Below are 17,302 nucleotides of genomic sequence, written 5' to 3' on the forward strand. Positions count from 1 at the left end.
GGCCAACTTGCTGCCGGGAATGTGCCTGCAGCCCCCCCCTCATCCTCCCACTCCTCCTCCTCGTCGCAAGTGCCCGATAACCGTGCCGGATCAGTTTTCTGGGCAGCCTGAGATGTTCCCGACCTTCTTGGGACAGTGCCAGCTCTACCTGGCTATGCGGCCAGAGGATTTCCCAGACGACCGGGCTAAGGTGGCCTTCGTGATTAACCTTCTTTCCGGCTCGGCTGCCCGATGGGCCACGCCCCTCTTGCTCCAGGACAGCCCCCTACTGGCGGACCAACAGCGTTTTTGGCAGCACCTGCGCATCATGTACGAGGACTCCGTTCGGATGCTGACGGCAACCAGGCGCCTTAAGGAACTCCGTCAAGCGAAACGCCCCCTGCAGGAGTACATCGCCGAATTTCATCTTGTGCCAGGACTCTGACTGGAATGATGCAGCGCTGGTGGACGTGTTCCAGGAGGGACTCTCAGAGGAACTGCAAGACGAGCTGGCCCGGGTGGAGGCGCCGCAGACCCTCGACAACTTGGTGCCCCTTTGTCTCCGCCTCGACGCCCGTCTGCAATGGCAACCGTCCCGTCGGGCCCCTGGGACCCGTCGTTGACATCTGCACCCCCACTTCCTGTGCCACCAGCACCCCGGGTCACCCCACGTTTTGTAACCGCTGCGGAAGAGCCCATAGAGTTGGGAGTGGCCAGACCTCGCCTGACAGCCCAGGAGCGGAACTGGAGGCGCCAAGGGGGATTGTGCCTGTACTGTGGGGAGCCCGGCCACTTCACCGCTTCTTGCCCCAGAAAGCGAAGTGGGACAATTCCTCGGGCATATCATCTTGCCCGAGGGCATAGCCATGGACCCACGCAAAGTAGAAGCTTTGTGTAGGTGGGAAGCCCCTCGTCGGGTGAAGGATGTTCAGCGCCTGCTGGGCTTCGCCAACTACTACCGGACCTTCATCCCGGGCTTCGCCACACTGACAGCTCCACTTACCCAGCTCCTCAGGAAGAAGGTCGCGTTCCAGTGGGGTCCCCCGCAGCAAGAAGCATTCACAGCTCTCAAGAAAGCCTTCATCACGGAACCCGTCCTAAGGCATCCCAACCCGCTCCGGCCTTTTGTGGTGGAGACAGACACGTCCAATGTGGCTCTGGGAGTGGTGCTGTTACAGGCTCCGACGAATGGCGGCACACTTTTTCCCTGCGCTTACTACTCTCGGAAACTCAATCCTTCCGAGCGCAACTACACCATCTGGGAAAAAGAGTTGCTGGCTATCAAGGCTGCATTCGAGGCTTGGCGACACCATCTGGAGGGGGCGCGACATCAGGTGGAGGTCTGAATGGACCCTCGGAATCTCGAGCACCTCACCACAGCTCGGAAGTTGAACCAGCGGCAGATCCGGTGGTCGTTGTTTTTTGCCCGGTTCAACTTCCACGTGACCTACATTCCCAGCGGTCACAACCGGAGGGCGGATGCCCTGTCCCGCAAGCCAGAGTACCTCTGCGCCAAGGACCCCCTTCCTCCACAGATGGTGCTACCGGCAGAAGCCTTGGCCGCAGCACGGGAACCAGTGGACTTGCGGGCCCAGGTGCAAGAGGCGCAGCGCCAGGACGCCTGGTCGCAGCAAAGGAGAGCGGAGGTGGGCCCCACGTCTCCTTGGACCTTGGAGGAGGACTTACTCAAGTTTTGGGGGTGATTATATGTGCCCACAGGACCACTCCGAGCCCTAGTCATGACCCAGTGCCACGACAACCCTGCAGCAGGACATTTTGGGTTCTTCAAGACCCTCCACTTGGTGACAGGGACCTTTTGGTGGCCCCGAGTGCGGCATGATGTACATGCCTACGTGACATCCTGCGTACCATGCCGGCAAGCCAAGGCCGCCACGGGGGCCCTTCCCGGGCTCCTCCAGCCCTTGCCGACACCCGATAGACCCTGGAGGGCGATCTCCATGGACTTCCTGACGGACCTGCCGCCGTCCTCTGGGTTCACCACGGTGCTGGTAGTGGTGGACATGCTCACCAAGATGGCACACTTCATCCCATGCCACGGACTGCCCACAGCCGCAAAAACGGCCCGTCTCTTTCTGCAACACATCTTCCGCCTCCATGGTCTACCGGACAGGGTGGTTTCGGACCGCGGAGTTCAGTTCACAGCTCACTTCTGGAAGAGCCTGATGGCCGCGTTGGAGGTGCAGGTGTGTCTGTCATCATCGCACCATCCGGAGACCGATGGGGGTACAGAGAAGGTCATCGGTATCCTGGAACAGTATCTCCGTTGCTTCATCAACCAGCAACAGGACAACTGAGCCGATTACCTGTCCCTGGCGGAGTTTGCTTTTAACAACTCTCAGCACACCTCTACTCAGATGACCCCGTTCTTTGCCAATGTGGGGTACCATCCGCGGCTCTTCCCTCTGGCACCACCGGACTCTCCTGTTCCCGAAACGCAGACCTTCCTGACGGAATTGCATGCGGTCCAACAGTTGGTACGTCAGCAGCTGGATCAGGGAAAGGAGGACTACAAACGGTCTGCCGACCGCTCCCGATGGGCAACGCCCCCGCTGGCGGTTGGAGACCGGGTGTGGCTGTCCACCAAACACCTCCCGTCTGACCGCCCGGTAAAGAAGTTGGACCACCAATTCATCGGCCCATTCTCTGTCGAGGCAATCATCAACCCGGTAGCCTACCGACTGACCCTGCCACGATCCATGCGGATCCACCCCGTCTTTCACCGGTCCCTTCTGGTTCCTGAGGCCACACCGAGTCCCCTTCGGTGCCCAACAGCACCCGTCACTGTCGCCGAGGACGGGTCGGAGGAATACGAAGTTCACAGCGTACAGGACTCCCGCTGGCTGAAGGGTCGTTTCCAATATTTGATCGCGTGGAAGGGATACGGGACTGATTTCTCCTGAGTAGATGCCTCCGACGTTCATGCCCCTGACCTGGTGCAGGCCTTCCATGAGCAGAACCTAGCCCGACCGCATCCTGATCGTCAGCCCCGGGGGAAGGGCCCTGCGGTGAGGGATAGTGTTGTGACCCAGGTTCCTGGACCCGGACTCGTGGACTCGGGTGATTCAGAAAGTGAGGGAGAAGACCTGGCAAGCCCTTCTTCTCTTGGGCCCTCTCCCTCCCTGGCACCCATTCAAAGGGAGGAGGAGGGGCCGGCAAGGCCTGATTCTCTCGAGCCTTCTTCTGATTTGGCAACGCCCCAAGAACAGTTTTGGAGTGATACAAGACTGCGCAGACGTGATCGGCGCGCGCAGCAGAGGAAGTGTTGGGATAAAGCCAAGGAATGATGGTCATGCAGTGACATCTGCAGAGACTATAAATAGGAGGTGGGACTTCCTGGTTTTTTGTCTTGGACAAAGCAATGAATTTGCGCGGGCAAACTGTATCAATGGAGGGAAGAATATATTCGTGAGTAATTCTGGCCTTATCTATAATTTCCTCGTTATCTCCAGAAACTTGGCAGGCCCGGGGGTAGACGTGGCTAGGACATTTATCTATGTAAATAAATTAGAAAAGGAGACCTCTGACAGACTCTTTGTTGGGAGTATTGGGGGAGGGAAACAGAACAGGATCCTTTAGTGATAGCGACCAGAAAGGAGGATCTTGCATAACCCCATCTATTTATTTATTTTATTTATTTATTTTCATCAAGCATATATTAGATAACAGATATAAACATAATTATGAATATGTGAAATGGATACGAATAAAAGGGAACATTAGGACAGGGCATGCTGTACCAACTGCATCCTTCCTGTGACAGTCAAACTTGACTGCTTTTTCATGCCCTCATTACATCCCATCTTGAGTGCTGAAATATGCTCTACTGGGAGCTACAGTATCTTTGGAAAGTATTTGAAAATTTAAGTTAGTAGAAAATTCTATGGTGCAAGACAGGGATTCAAATTATACCTCTGCTGAAAGATCTGTACTGATAGTCATTTCCTTACTGGGCACAATTTAAGGTGTAGTCAATCAACTTTATAAGTAAAACCCTGGTTACTTAAGGATCACTTTCACCTATTACAAGCTTCTTATATTTGTAAGATCAGAAATATAGGTCCTCTTAAATATATCTATACTATCAAAGGCTCATGTTTTTGGCATGTGGGAGAGGCTCTTCTCTTGCTATGGCACTCACTCCCTTAGCATTTATATCTGCCCCCAATTCTCTCAGGGTTTAGGAAATTTGTGAAGATGCATGCCTTCAATCAGACTCTTAACTGTCCAGTGATTTGATTATTTTGTTTTTTAAATGTGGTATTTTAGTTTCAATACAGGTAGTCCTCCACTTATGAACACAATTGAGCCCAACATTTCCATTGCTAAGTAAGAAAGTTGTTAAGTGAGTTTTGCCTCTTTTTACAACCTTTCTTGCCATAGTTGTTAAATGAATCACTGCAGTTGTTAAGTTAGTAACTGCCTTCCTCATTGTCTTTGCTTGTCAGAAGGTTGCAAAATGTGATCACATGACCCCGGGAAACTGCAATTGTCATAAATACTTATCAGTTGTCAAGCATCTGAATTTTGATCACATGACTGTGGGGATGCTGCAATGGACATGTGTGAAAAATGGTCATAAGTCATTTTTTCATTTCTAATTTCAAATAGTCACAAATGGTTTTAAGTTGAGGACTACCTGTACTTAAATTTTTATTTTTATTTATTATCATGGCTGTACATCAGAGTAGGTAGGTAGGTAGGGATAGACCAGGGCTGTCATGTGCTGGCCACGCCCACATCCAGTTTAGCAAAGGGTAAAAAAGTTCTGATACAGGGTGACAACGTGAATTTGACATAGGCAGACAGGACAGAAATGCTGCCTGACCTAAACATTTGTATGTCCTGCTTCTATAGCACAGACATGTAAATAATGAAAGTTGAGAAGATACAGAAATATAAAATATGATTAAAGTATTGGATGGACATAGGTTTTGTGCATGAGTCTTCTAATGTTATATTTCTGAAAAAAGTACCCAGATTGTTCAACAAGTACAGTATATCAACAATATCTATCAAAGTAGCATACCGTGCCTTTGTCTTGAAGGCACATCATTAGAGTGCAAATATCTCCGGTTGATTGATGGTTCACCAGCATCAAAGCTTCATCTTCTGAAATTGTTCTAATATCATCTCCCCATTCCATGACTGTGCAAAAACAGAAGGAAAAAAGAGACTTAATTAAAATAATGGTCACTTACACAAATTTAAAATAGATGATAGCAACTCATGTTTCACAGGTATTCCAACCAATTACATTGATTTGTAAATTTGGATTACTTCATCTATAATACACAAAATATAAAAACCAAAGACTTATAAAAATGAGGCAAAACTAAAATGTAACAATCTTGTAGTAAAATTTCTAAATCCAGGAACAAACACTACATTTTCCATTTTTTAATTTGTAAATTATTATGTACTATAAACATGTATGTCAAAACCATCTTTGAAAATAAGTAAAACAAAGGCCAAAAAAAAATATGAAGGCTTATAAAGTTGAGGCAAAATTAAAATGTAGTAATCTGGCAGGTAAATTTCTAAATCCAGAAACAAATACCCTAGATTTTCCATTTTTAAATTTGTAAATAATTATGTGCTGTATATTGAACATGTATGTTGGAAAATATCTTTGAAAATAAGTAAAACAATGATAAGACAAAGTCTCTTTCAAAGTGAACCTAATGCCTGGTGATTTCATGATTATGTTACTGTAATTTTCAAAAACTTAAAATGATTTACCTTTGCATTCTTCTATTATTATTTCCTTAATTTTCTACTCTAGCCTGATTTCTGGTCAAATACCAATCCAGCCTGAACAAAGACGGCAAGGCTGTTACAATGCTTCTGTTTTTAATTCAAGCATTCATATTCTGATACCAAATGCTTAAAAGCTTAAAAAACACTGGTGAATGACAAAAATCTGCACATAGCAAAACTTTTTCCTTCAGAGGTATTTAAAAGTATCTACAAACAATACTGAATCATACAAAAATATAGTGTATCATAAAAATTCATCCCGGATAAAGTTATATTATGTTAACAACCCCTCAAATGGGTCAAATTTAGTTAACAATGGATAAATGTTATGCGATGATAGCCCATGACGGAATACGACATGCAAGGAGAACTACAAAACCTAACTTGCTAAAATCACCATGGGGCAATTATGTTCTCGTTTTTATTTTCCAAATTTAAAATCCATTCCCTGATGATGGACCACTTTGTGACTTTTCCTATGAGCACACTAATCCAATACTGAAACTGGTTAGTTTTTTTGCAGGGTAGAGAGAATGATGATTGAACAATTCTGAGTATATATATGTGTGAATTCTCCCATATGAACCATCTGCCTGTTGTAAATATTTCTGAAATATTAGCTTCATATGTCATCATTAAGGAAAGTAAAGAACCCTGGAATATAGTCACCCAATAGTACTCCTAGAGATGTAGAATGATTTCCATCAAGAGTTGCAATAATAATGTAAAGCTCAGTTATCTAGGAAAGCTTAGGAATGTCAGGTCCTAAGTGTTATTCTATAAAATAGCCTGAACTAATTTTAACTTCACTCTGGAAGTTTTAGATAGGATTCTCTCACTACAACATATTCTACAGTTGCCTTGATTCCCTCAATATTTAATTTTATTATCTGTTCAGTATAAGGTTAAATGCAACACATTGGATTGGATTGGAGGCTACAAAATGTTCCTAAGAAAAAATACAGTATGGAAAAGAAGCATAATTATGCTGTTCCAAAAGAAATTAGATTAGATTTTAAGATTGAAGAAGGTTGCTACTCTAATTTTTGTAAAACTGTTAGATATAAGAAAATATATCTATAAATGATTATCAAGGGTTTTTTTTACTTAATAACGTTATTAAGAATTCTAAATTTCTGAAGCTTGCTATGGAAGGAATAGTCATCCTGAGAGAACATGAATTTCTTCTATTATCTTCAAAGCCTCTGTAATAAGCAAAATTAAAAGTCTCTTATTCTTATGCATTTGACAAGACTGGTCAGAGTCTAAATTTTATCTTAAATTCAAAATCCAAAAAATGTTCAAGTGGCAAGGTCAGGTTAAGGTACCTAATAAACATGTCATAACTCCTAAAATATGTAAGTTCACATACAAACGTAAAAAGATCTATCTATACCTATTCATAACCAGAAATAATTAAGATATTGCTAAAGCAATTTTAAATACTTTTGAACTTAACAAATCAGAAGATCCTAAGTTTTTCTTTTAAAAAACCTGTTTTATTATTTTTATATCAAGTACAGTAAAAACTACTGAAAAAGAAATATACAAAAAACAAAGAATATAAGTAAAATGCAGCACCTCTCTGGAAGAAAGATAACAGCAGCAGTAACTAGGAAGATGCTGCACCAAGGCAAGAAGAAGAGCTACACTCTGTGTCAATGGTAGGTTTCTGGGACAGGTGGTTTGAGACAAACCATCTTTCATCTAATGATGTTATCCCTCTACAGCAGGGGTGTCAAACTCGATTTTATTGAGGGCCACATCAAGGTTGTGTTTGACCTCAGGGGTGGGCATGGCCAGCTTGATGTTACTTGTGTTGGGCGCTCTGCCAGAGAAAACAGGCTCCCGAGTTCTGTTTTTGGCTGCACCAGCCTCCTGCAACCCTCTGCCAGAGAAAACGGAGCTCGGGGGGGTGGGGGGCTCGAGCTCTGTTTTCAGTGACAGAGGCACTGCAGGCCACTCCTTCGCTATTTCCAGGGCGGCCCTGTGGGTCAGATCTTAGCACCCCTGCTCTACAGGTATTACAATTATATTTTGTGCCTTTTGATAATTAATCACGATATTCAAATTACTTATTAAGTCACTTTGATAATTGAGAAATATTTTGAAAAATAAAAAAGTATTTAAAAATTCTGATACTAAAGCCTAAAAGCTATGATACAATCCATGAATTGTGCATGTAGCCAGCTAAAGAAGTGAAACTTCAAAAAACATAATATTTGGGTATTTTGAAGATAATTTCAAGGATAAGAAAAGAACAACATATTCAAAATAATCAGTGGTTCAACATAGTCCACTGCAACTAGAAAATAGTCCATTTGCTTCCTGTATTTATTATCTTTTTATCAGAAAGCACTAGTAGGAATCAATATTAAAGTGTTATTTAAAAATATTAACACACACACAACACACAAAAAAACAGGATCATCAGACTTTAGCTTAAAGTACAATAAATATTACAAGTTCTTTTTTCCTTCCGTCCTGAAACAGCAGGTATTCAAAGGCGAGAACCCTTCCCTTCCTCATATTATCGACTTCTAGTCTCCCCATCTCGGACCTCTCCATCTTTTATAATTTCATGTTGTTTTACATTTTTAAAATTTGTATCTCAAATTATTCAGTTTTAATATCTTATTAAATTTAATGATTAAAGTATACACTATCCAGAGCGTCTATGAAAGTGGTGGGCAGGATAGACGATAGGTAGGTAAATAGGTAGGTAGGTAGATCGATCGATTGATCGATAGTCCTAATCAAACCAAACTATTTTCAAAGAGTTTGGACTCTACCAAGCCACTGTCAGGCAGACCATGGAGGCAATTCAACATAACTGTTACCCTTCCCAGGAATGATCAACCCAGATCAACCCAGGATAATGAGGCATGTAATACTCCAGGAGATCTCAGAGAATCCAGCGTAACTTCTAAGGAACTGAAGCCCTCTCTTGTATTGGCAAATGACTGCTAGTAAGACCATCCTCAAGAAAACTACAACAACAGTGCTGTTCATGGCAAGGGTTACAAAGAGAAAACAGCTGCTAATAGAAGAGAATATTTGTAGCTCACAATATAGCCCGCGATGCAATCGGGTTTGATATGCCTGGTCTAGTATTAATCTTGATATTAATCTCTGCTCATCCTACTGATGGCTGGTAAAGATGGTGCTTAGGTCTTTTTGTTTCCTTTTTGGCTTTTTGATTGTCTCTTTAATGTATGTAGATGTTTTTCTCTATGCTTATCTTAGTCATCTAAGCACATTTGATGTCAAATAACCTACTAACCATTTCTTTTTCAGAATGTGTCCTAATCAAAAAACACAGTACAATATCTTAAGAAACATTATGATTCATACGGACAAGAGATTGTGGAAAGTCAGCAATCTGCAGGGCTTCATCTGGCCTGCTGGAGAACTGTTCCCTTCCATCCGGTTACAACTACTTTGTTCCTCCAAGGCCATTTATACATAGGTTAGACAGAAGAACAGAGAACAGAAGCAGTTGAAGATGTTCATTACATCTGATTTTTAAAAAATTTGATCCTATTTCTTCAGTGGGAGTGCAATCTTATCTGGAGTCAATTTTAAAATCTACAAGTGGAAGATGAAAACTATCAGCTCCAAGTTTCTCAATTACATCTAAAGTTGTAAGAAAAACAGCTAAATATTACTTTATAAGTTCTTCCATAGGTGATGAATTCTTACTACCAGTAGAAAATATAGATATAATAGCCATTATCTCAACTATCACAGTTCAAACAGTTTTAGCAAATAGCTATAAAAAATTTTGACACCTGGGAAAGTCAAATGCTTCCATAATAGGTAGCAGATGATATAACTGCAAAGCACATGATGCAAATGTAAGCAAAGAATTCTATGTATGGCTTTCTCAGATTTCCAACTTTTGTCAGACGAGCTTGACCAGATGTCATCCATTCATGCCACATCCTTCGCACACGGTCCTTGAAAGGTTTATTTAAACTGACATCTAGGGGCTGCAATACAGATGTAAGCCCACCTGGAATAACGGCCAAAGTGACTTGAGATGACTTTGCCAATTTTTTTATGTCATCAGATGTGTGGGCTCTGAACATATCCCAAACTAACAGTGATCTTCTAGTCCAGTCCCCACTCCTCAAGCAAGAGATCCTATACTGTTTCAGACAAAGGATTGTCCAGTCTGTTCTTTAAAAACCCTCCAGGAATGAAGTGTCCAATAAGGTTCAAATTGCAAGTAGTCCTCAATTTAAGACTGCAATTGAGCCCAAAACGTTGTTTTGTTATTTTTCCCTAACCGTGTATGTATCCCCCTGCCCCCATTTCGTCAGGCTGCCATCAAAGCACGGCTGAATATTATTATTATTATTATTATTATTATTATTATCATTATTATTATCATTATTATTATCATTATCATCATTATCATCATCATCATCATATTATTATTATTATTATTATTATTATCATTATCATCATCATCATCATCATTATTATTATTATTATTATCATTATCATCATCATTATTATTATTATCATTATCATTATCATCATCATTATTATTATTATTATTATTATTATCATTATCATCATCATTATTATTATTATTATTATCATTATCATCATTATCATCATCATCATCATCATCATCATCATCATCATCATCATTATTATTATTATTATTATTATTATTATTATTATTATTATTATTATTATTATTATTATTATTATTATACCGCCCTTCTCCCGAAGGACTCAGTGCGGTGAAGTAAGATTCAACAGCGGCAGCTGGCTCTGTGTTTGTGTGTGTGTAGTATGCGCGTTGGCCGCCCTGTTTCCTGGTGCTCTGCTCCCTGACCCCAGTGGCAGTCCTTACTCTCTCTCTCCCTCTTTCTTTCCTTCTCGTTCCCCAGTTCAGAGCTCGGACTGCTCTTATTTTCACTCCCCCTTTTCTTTTCTTTTCCTTCCTTACACCAGCCGCCCACCTATGCCAAGGTCTCCCTGGCTTTTTCGCTCTCTGTAAGCAGCGGCTTCTCGGCAGCGTCGCCCCCCGCCTCCAATTGGTTTGGAGAAGGAAAGCTAATTTGCTGATCTGCGCGAGGGTCGGTTTCTTTTGCCTCCCTTCTTCTTCCTCACTCGGGGGAGTGAAACGCAAAGTATAGTTAGCCTGAAAAAAAACTGAACCGTGTGACTGGCGGGAGAGAAGGACGGCGCCGGGAGGGGCGGGGAGAAATCGTTTGTTCTTGCCGTATTTCTCCGCTTTCCAAGAGGCTTTTTCTTTTTCACCTCTTTCTCCCCACCTCCCCAATTTCCATAGGGGGAAAAAAAAAACCTGGGGAAAACTTGGCAAAAAATAAAATAAAATAAAAAGTACTGAGTGCAAATGTTTTTTTTTTATACTGTAGTTGGAGTTTTCCACGTTTCTTTCACATTCGAGGCGAGAGGAGGCGAGTAAGAGGAGGCGAGGGTGACAACGCCCCTCCGCCCCTCCGAGGCGAGAGGAGGCAGTGAGAGGCGAAAATGTCGACGCCCCCTCCGCCCCCCGCCCCCTCCGCCGACCACCGCCGCCATCAAAAGCGGCGGAGCGCCGGAGGCCAGCCGCCGCCCAAAGCAGCCGGCCGAGCTGGCAAAGCATGCCGGCAGCATTTGGGCTCGTCCTGCCGGCACTTCACGGCGGCCTCCCCACCCACCCACCCACCCCCACTGCCGCCGCACTCAATTTGGCTTTTCGGAGAGGAGGGCGAGGGTGACAAACGCCCCCTCCACCCCCTCCGAGGGCGAGAGGAGGACGAGTGAGAGGGGGGCGAAAATGCCGAACGCCCCCTCCGCCCCCCGCGCCGACCACCGCCGCCATCAAAAAGCAGCGGAAGAAAACGCCGGAGGCCAGCCACCGCCCCAAAACGAGCCGGCCGAGCTGGCAAAGCATGCCGGCAGCATTTGGGCTCGTCCTGCCGGCCCAGCTGCAAGGGTAGACTCGAGTATAAGCCGAGGGGGCGCTTTTCAGCACAAAAAACGTGCTGAAAAACTCGGCTTATACTCGAGTGTATACGGTAGATGTTTTTCTCTATGCTTATCTTAGTCATCTAAGCACATTTGATGTCAAATAACCTACTAACCATTTCTTTTTCAGAATGTGTCCTAATCAAAAAACACAGTACAATATCTTAAGAAACATTATGATTCATACGGACAAGAGATTGTGGAAAGTCAGCAATCTGCAGGGCTTCATCTGGCCTGCTGGAGAACTGTTCTCTTCCATCCGGTTACAACTACTTTGTTCCTCCAAGGCCATTTATACATAGGTTAGACAGAAGAACAGAGAACAGAAGCAGTTGAAGATGTTCATTACATCTGATTTTTAAAAAATTTGATCCTATTTCTTCAGTGGGAGTGCAATCTTATCTGGAGTCAATTTTAAAATCTACAAGTGGAAGATGAAAACTATCAGCTCCAAGTTTCTCAATTACATCTAAAGTTGTAAGAAAAACAGCTAAATATTACTTTATAAGTTCTTCCATAGGTGATGAATTCTTACTACCAGTAGAAAATATAGATATAATAGCCATTATCTCAACTATCACAGTTCAAACAGTTTTAGCAAATAGCTATAAAAAATTTTGACACCTGGGAAAGTCAAATGCTTCCATAATAGGTAGCAGATGATATAACTGCAAAGCACATGATGCAAATGTAAGCAAAGAATTGAAGGACGGCCGAGGGAGGGGGGGTTTCAATTTTTCCCCCCTGCCAGGGCAGTTTTCTGCATCTCATACATGAAATTTGGTGCTTGTTTTCTTCTAGGCAGAGAAGCACTGAAGAATCTAGTTATTGCTGACTTCATTGCTTCAGAACTTATTAAATCCTTTAAACAGATAATTCTTTATAAAGAGAAAAATCCTTTTACTAATATTGTTTCTTAATTCTACTGCAATTTGTAAAACTATATTGTAAATTCAAGAATTCCTAAACATTGTAAGAGAAATGACCAGTCCAAATGCCATAGGTCTGTTATAATTTCAAAGATACCGAACTTTCCAGAACAATCTTTTGAAAAAGAACCAAGGGAACCAACATAATCTTCAGAAACAAGCATATACAGGTGGTCCTCAACTTGCAACAGGTCATTTAGTGATCACTCAAAGTTACAATGGCACTGAAAACAGGACTTACAACAGTTTTTCATGCTTACAACTGTTGCAGCAGCCCCATGATCACATGAACAAAATTCAGCTGCTTGGCAAATGCTCACATTCATGATAGCTGCAGTGCCTCAGGGTCATGTAATCATCTTTTGCGACCTTCTGACAAGCAAAGTCAATGGGGAAGCCAGATTCACTTAACAACCGTGTTACTAGCTTAACAACTGCAGTGATTCACTTAGCAACTATGGTCAGAATGTTCGTAAAATGGGGCAAAACTCAACGTCTCACTTAGCAACAGAAATTTTGGGCTCAATTGTGGTCATAAGTCAAGGACTATCTGTACCACCATAAAACAACTTTATAAAAACCTTTTCCTTAGGAAATTATGACTTCCATATATAGCAACACTGCTCTCAGAATTCTTCCTTGATAAGCTTGACATAATTACAATAAAAAGTGTAATATAAAACCCACTTCTTTTTGCTCAAAGAAGCTTTTTTTATTATGGTTAGAAGTTTCAAATAAAGCCTAAAACACTTTGCAACTATTTTTGAGTAAGTATTTTTTAAAATGAAACCTGAAAACAAGCTATACCTTAGAAACAACTATAAGAATAATTCCAAATAACTCAAGTAGACTGTTACAGGTAGTCCTCGACTTACAACAGTTTGTTTAGTGATCATTCAAAGTTACAAGAGCACAGAAGAAAAGTCAGTTTTTCACACTTATCACCATCGCAATATAACCATGGTTACATGATCAAAATTCAGATGCTTGGCAACGGACTCTTGTTTATGATGGATGCAGTGTCCCAGAGTCATGTGATCATTTTTTGCAACCTTCTGACAAGCAAAGTCAATGGGGAAACCAGATTCATTTAACAACTGTTACTAATTTAACAACTGCAGTGATTTACTTAGCAACTGTGACAAAAAAAAGTCGTAAAATGGGGTAAAACTCACTTAACAAATGTCTCACTTAGCAACAGAAATTGAGCTCAATGGCAGTAGTAAGTTGAGGACTATCTGTAATGTTCAATAATCAAAGAGCACAAACACACATCCTTAACTCACACCCAAGAGGTTTACTTTGCCCAGCTGAGTTCACACATCACACTACTATAAGGCAAAATGCAATTTACATGTCTGTGCTTTAGACTGTTGTATGAACCCAAACTTTATGCCTTGTAAAGCTTGGTTTATGGTCTAGCATAGTGTTATTTTGTCACTCAGTCAACAAGCCAAAAACAAATAGCTTTACAGAACTTTTGAACTAGGTCTAATTACTACTTGGGAAATCCAAGATACAATGAATGCCTTACATCCATTTGATTAACTAATTAAAACATTGTGTGAAATCATTTCACCTTGAAGAATGAATAATCAGAATTTTATGTTAAGCAGAAATCAACTTGCAACCTTAAGGTTGCAATGGATATGTTATATTCAATCTCCAGACCCAATTTTGTGATCCCAAGCACCCTTTAGGTGAATACACTGAACAACAAAGATTTGGCGTGTATTTTAAGAGATTTTTGGCTGCTAATCACGAAAATAATCCTCAGTTTAACTTATCACGTATCATTTTATAGAAATCTTCTGTTTTTACACAATGACAAGTCCCCAGTTCATATCTATTGGCTGTGCTGCACACATTAAAGAAACATATAAAAACATGGAAGTTGTTGAAGCATGTACAGTACACCAAATACAACTGGAATAACTAAGATCTAAAAGTAGCAGGTCTGGCTACTTGGAATGGAGCGTAGATATACCAAGTTCTGTTGTTACATATTCAAATGGCGCAGTCATGCAAGAGAGTTGCATTGCATCAAAACAAGTGGCCACTCCAAAATAATTTGCTTCCAAGAGGGAAAAATGTGGCACACAAACCACTTTTTGAACCTGACAAAAAATTTTTTGCCTCTGCTTCACTTGAAATTCAGACTAATTAAAAATTTTTTGAAAGCAATGAACAAGTGGAGGTTTTCGTTATTTGAGACAGATGTTTGCAAGAATAACTGATACCAATATTAAAGAAGTCATTATTATTAGTCCATAGATCAGATGTCATCAATGACAAACAGTTCAAGGATCTATTAGTGTGGCCAGAGAAAATCTTCTGGAAAGCATCCAAGGATGTAGTTGAGAATCTTCTTGGCAACTCCAGAGCACCAAATTACATTCAACTGGTTGATAAACTTCTTACAGTATACAAGAGCACGAAATACAACATGTCACTGTAGATTCATTTTCTGAATTCAGACTTGGACTTCTAGGTGCAGTCCGGGATGAACATGTTGAAAGGTTTCATCAGGACATTGCCACAATGGAAGAACATTATCAGGGCAATTGAAATCCACCATGCTGGCCAATTTTTGGTGACACTTTAGCAAGATACATCAGACACTGAGTACAAACAAAAATCAGCAGCAAAATGCTGTTAGCCCTGTTGAATTCATGCAGCATATCAGAAACATTGTGCAATTAAATATATTATAGTTATTAAAAATTAATTTCATATTTCTGAAGATTCCCACATGATACAGTCACTCTGAAACTGTATATGTTCAGTCTGAAGGGGTCTTCATAATCATCAAACATTTTTCAAGAAGCAAAACTTGAAAAAAATTGTTGTCCACTGATATTAATGACATGTCTACCAAAACCAACAGTGCAATTTCCCATAATTTTGAAATAAGAAATAAAATAACATATTTAAATTCTCATAAGTTGTTTGATGACTGCCATATATTTGGCAATATACAAGTATTTAAAAACTTAATCCCAGGCAATTCTATCATGCTATACTGTAGCAAAATATTCAGTAAATATGTTTACTAAAGGTATGTAGTAACAAAATACTAAAAACATTTTAGAGGATGATATCTCCTAATATAAACTTCAAATGGTGCATTTACATCATGCTTACCTTGTTGGAATCTCCCTGTCATTTGAACTCAGTAGTCTGGACATTTCCAGGTTTAAAATTGGAAATGTGTATCCAAGGTTGGTTGCTAGTACTTTTACAAAGAGGACATTTTGAGGCTATTTATCCCTCTCAGTTTTCAAACCCAGAGAAAATAATTAGAATATCCATCATACAACATAGGCTTTTCCTATTGTGTGATCTCCTTTCCTCTCTCCTTCAAGTACTTATGAGGAACTAGAACTGTGACAGAAGATGAGTAGAATAAGCCTCTGCAAATCTTATCTCTGGTGGCTTCATCTGATCACTCTCTATGAATTTTACATTTTAAATTATACGGAAGAAAGTTATAGTGAACAATCTACTACATAGGTAACTGGAAGGCTGTCCAAAATGGCTCCTCCATAGCAAACTGAGACTGTCATCTGTTTCTTGTATGTGTCACTAAGGTATAGGTTAACTTACTCATTGTTTGTATCAGATTCAGTTCAGCATTTTCAGACTGAATTGATATGAAGTGCAAACCAAAATATCCTAGATATATGACTGAATATTTGTGACATATTGTTATGTCATATTTGTTAACATTCATATTAATGTTACACATAGTATAAACCTGCCAAATTAATTTATATAACACCAAACTAATTTAAAGATGAATACTAGCAGATTGCCTTACACAATACAGTATTATAAAAACTCAATTTTAATTGTTAACATTTTCTGACCACTCTTATCAGAATAAATTTAGGCAACTTTTGGGTGGCATGAACTATACTTAATTGCTTTGCAAAGAGCACAGCCACATTTTAGGTTTCCACAACAGTTTTTAAAAAATTCTATCTTAAACTGCACTGCTGAAATTCAATAACTTGAACTGCTAAAATTACTAGAGGTTGCATAAAGTTGCATTTTATAAATCCCTATATTGTACATTAGCTCAAAATTGTATGATGAAAAACACCAACATACAACTTTTTATTTTAAAATATCCAGGTATGAGAGAGAAAATAGTACATATTTAAACGAGATACAGAATCACAGGTAAGAGTTATGTACTTCCATTCAAATATTTTTAAAACATGTCCTTTATTTTAAAAATTAGTTGTCTTAAGCATGAAGAACTATTACCTACAGATCATGCCAATATTTTAAAATATTTTTATTTCAGGCTTAATTCAGAAGATAACGAGAATACTTATTATAGGTCCAGTTGACCCAAAAATGATGGAACAGCTTATATTCTAGAAGACAACAGCAATTAAAAATGCTTTTATTATATAAGTGGGCTGAAAATAATAAGTTTTTTAATATAGAGAGCAGAAACCAAATGTACAGATGTGAACTTGGCAATATCTGATCTTCAATAGTGCACGGGTGTCAAACTTGTAGCATCACATTGCCCTCACATGAGGTTTCACGATGTTTTTCCCCTTTGTGGAGCTGGGGTGGGCATGACCTGTGCATGATGCATCCAGCCC

The 17,302-nt window shown here is 40.9% G+C and overlaps 1 protein-coding gene across 4 annotated transcripts in view; it reads right to left on the reverse strand.

Annotated features, from left to right (window-relative positions):
- Nucleotides 1-17,302, reverse strand: part of LPGAT1 (lysophosphatidylglycerol acyltransferase 1) — a 65,774-nt gene that overhangs the window by 41,724 nt on the left and 6,748 nt on the right. For all 4 annotated transcript variants that reach the window (XM_058165330.1, XM_058165328.1, XM_058165329.1 and 1 more), the window contains one exon: nucleotides 5,027-5,145. In XM_058165330.1, the coding sequence (XP_058021313.1) occupies nucleotides 5,027-5,145 (119 nt within the window). The remainder of the gene's footprint in view (nucleotides 1-5,026; nucleotides 5,146-17,302) is intronic.

Source organism: Ahaetulla prasina, chromosome 1 (genome assembly GCF_028640845.1).
Source record: "Ahaetulla prasina isolate Xishuangbanna chromosome 1, ASM2864084v1, whole genome shotgun sequence".
In the NCBI taxonomy this organism is placed as follows: Eukaryota; Metazoa; Chordata; class Lepidosauria; order Squamata; family Colubridae; genus Ahaetulla; species Ahaetulla prasina.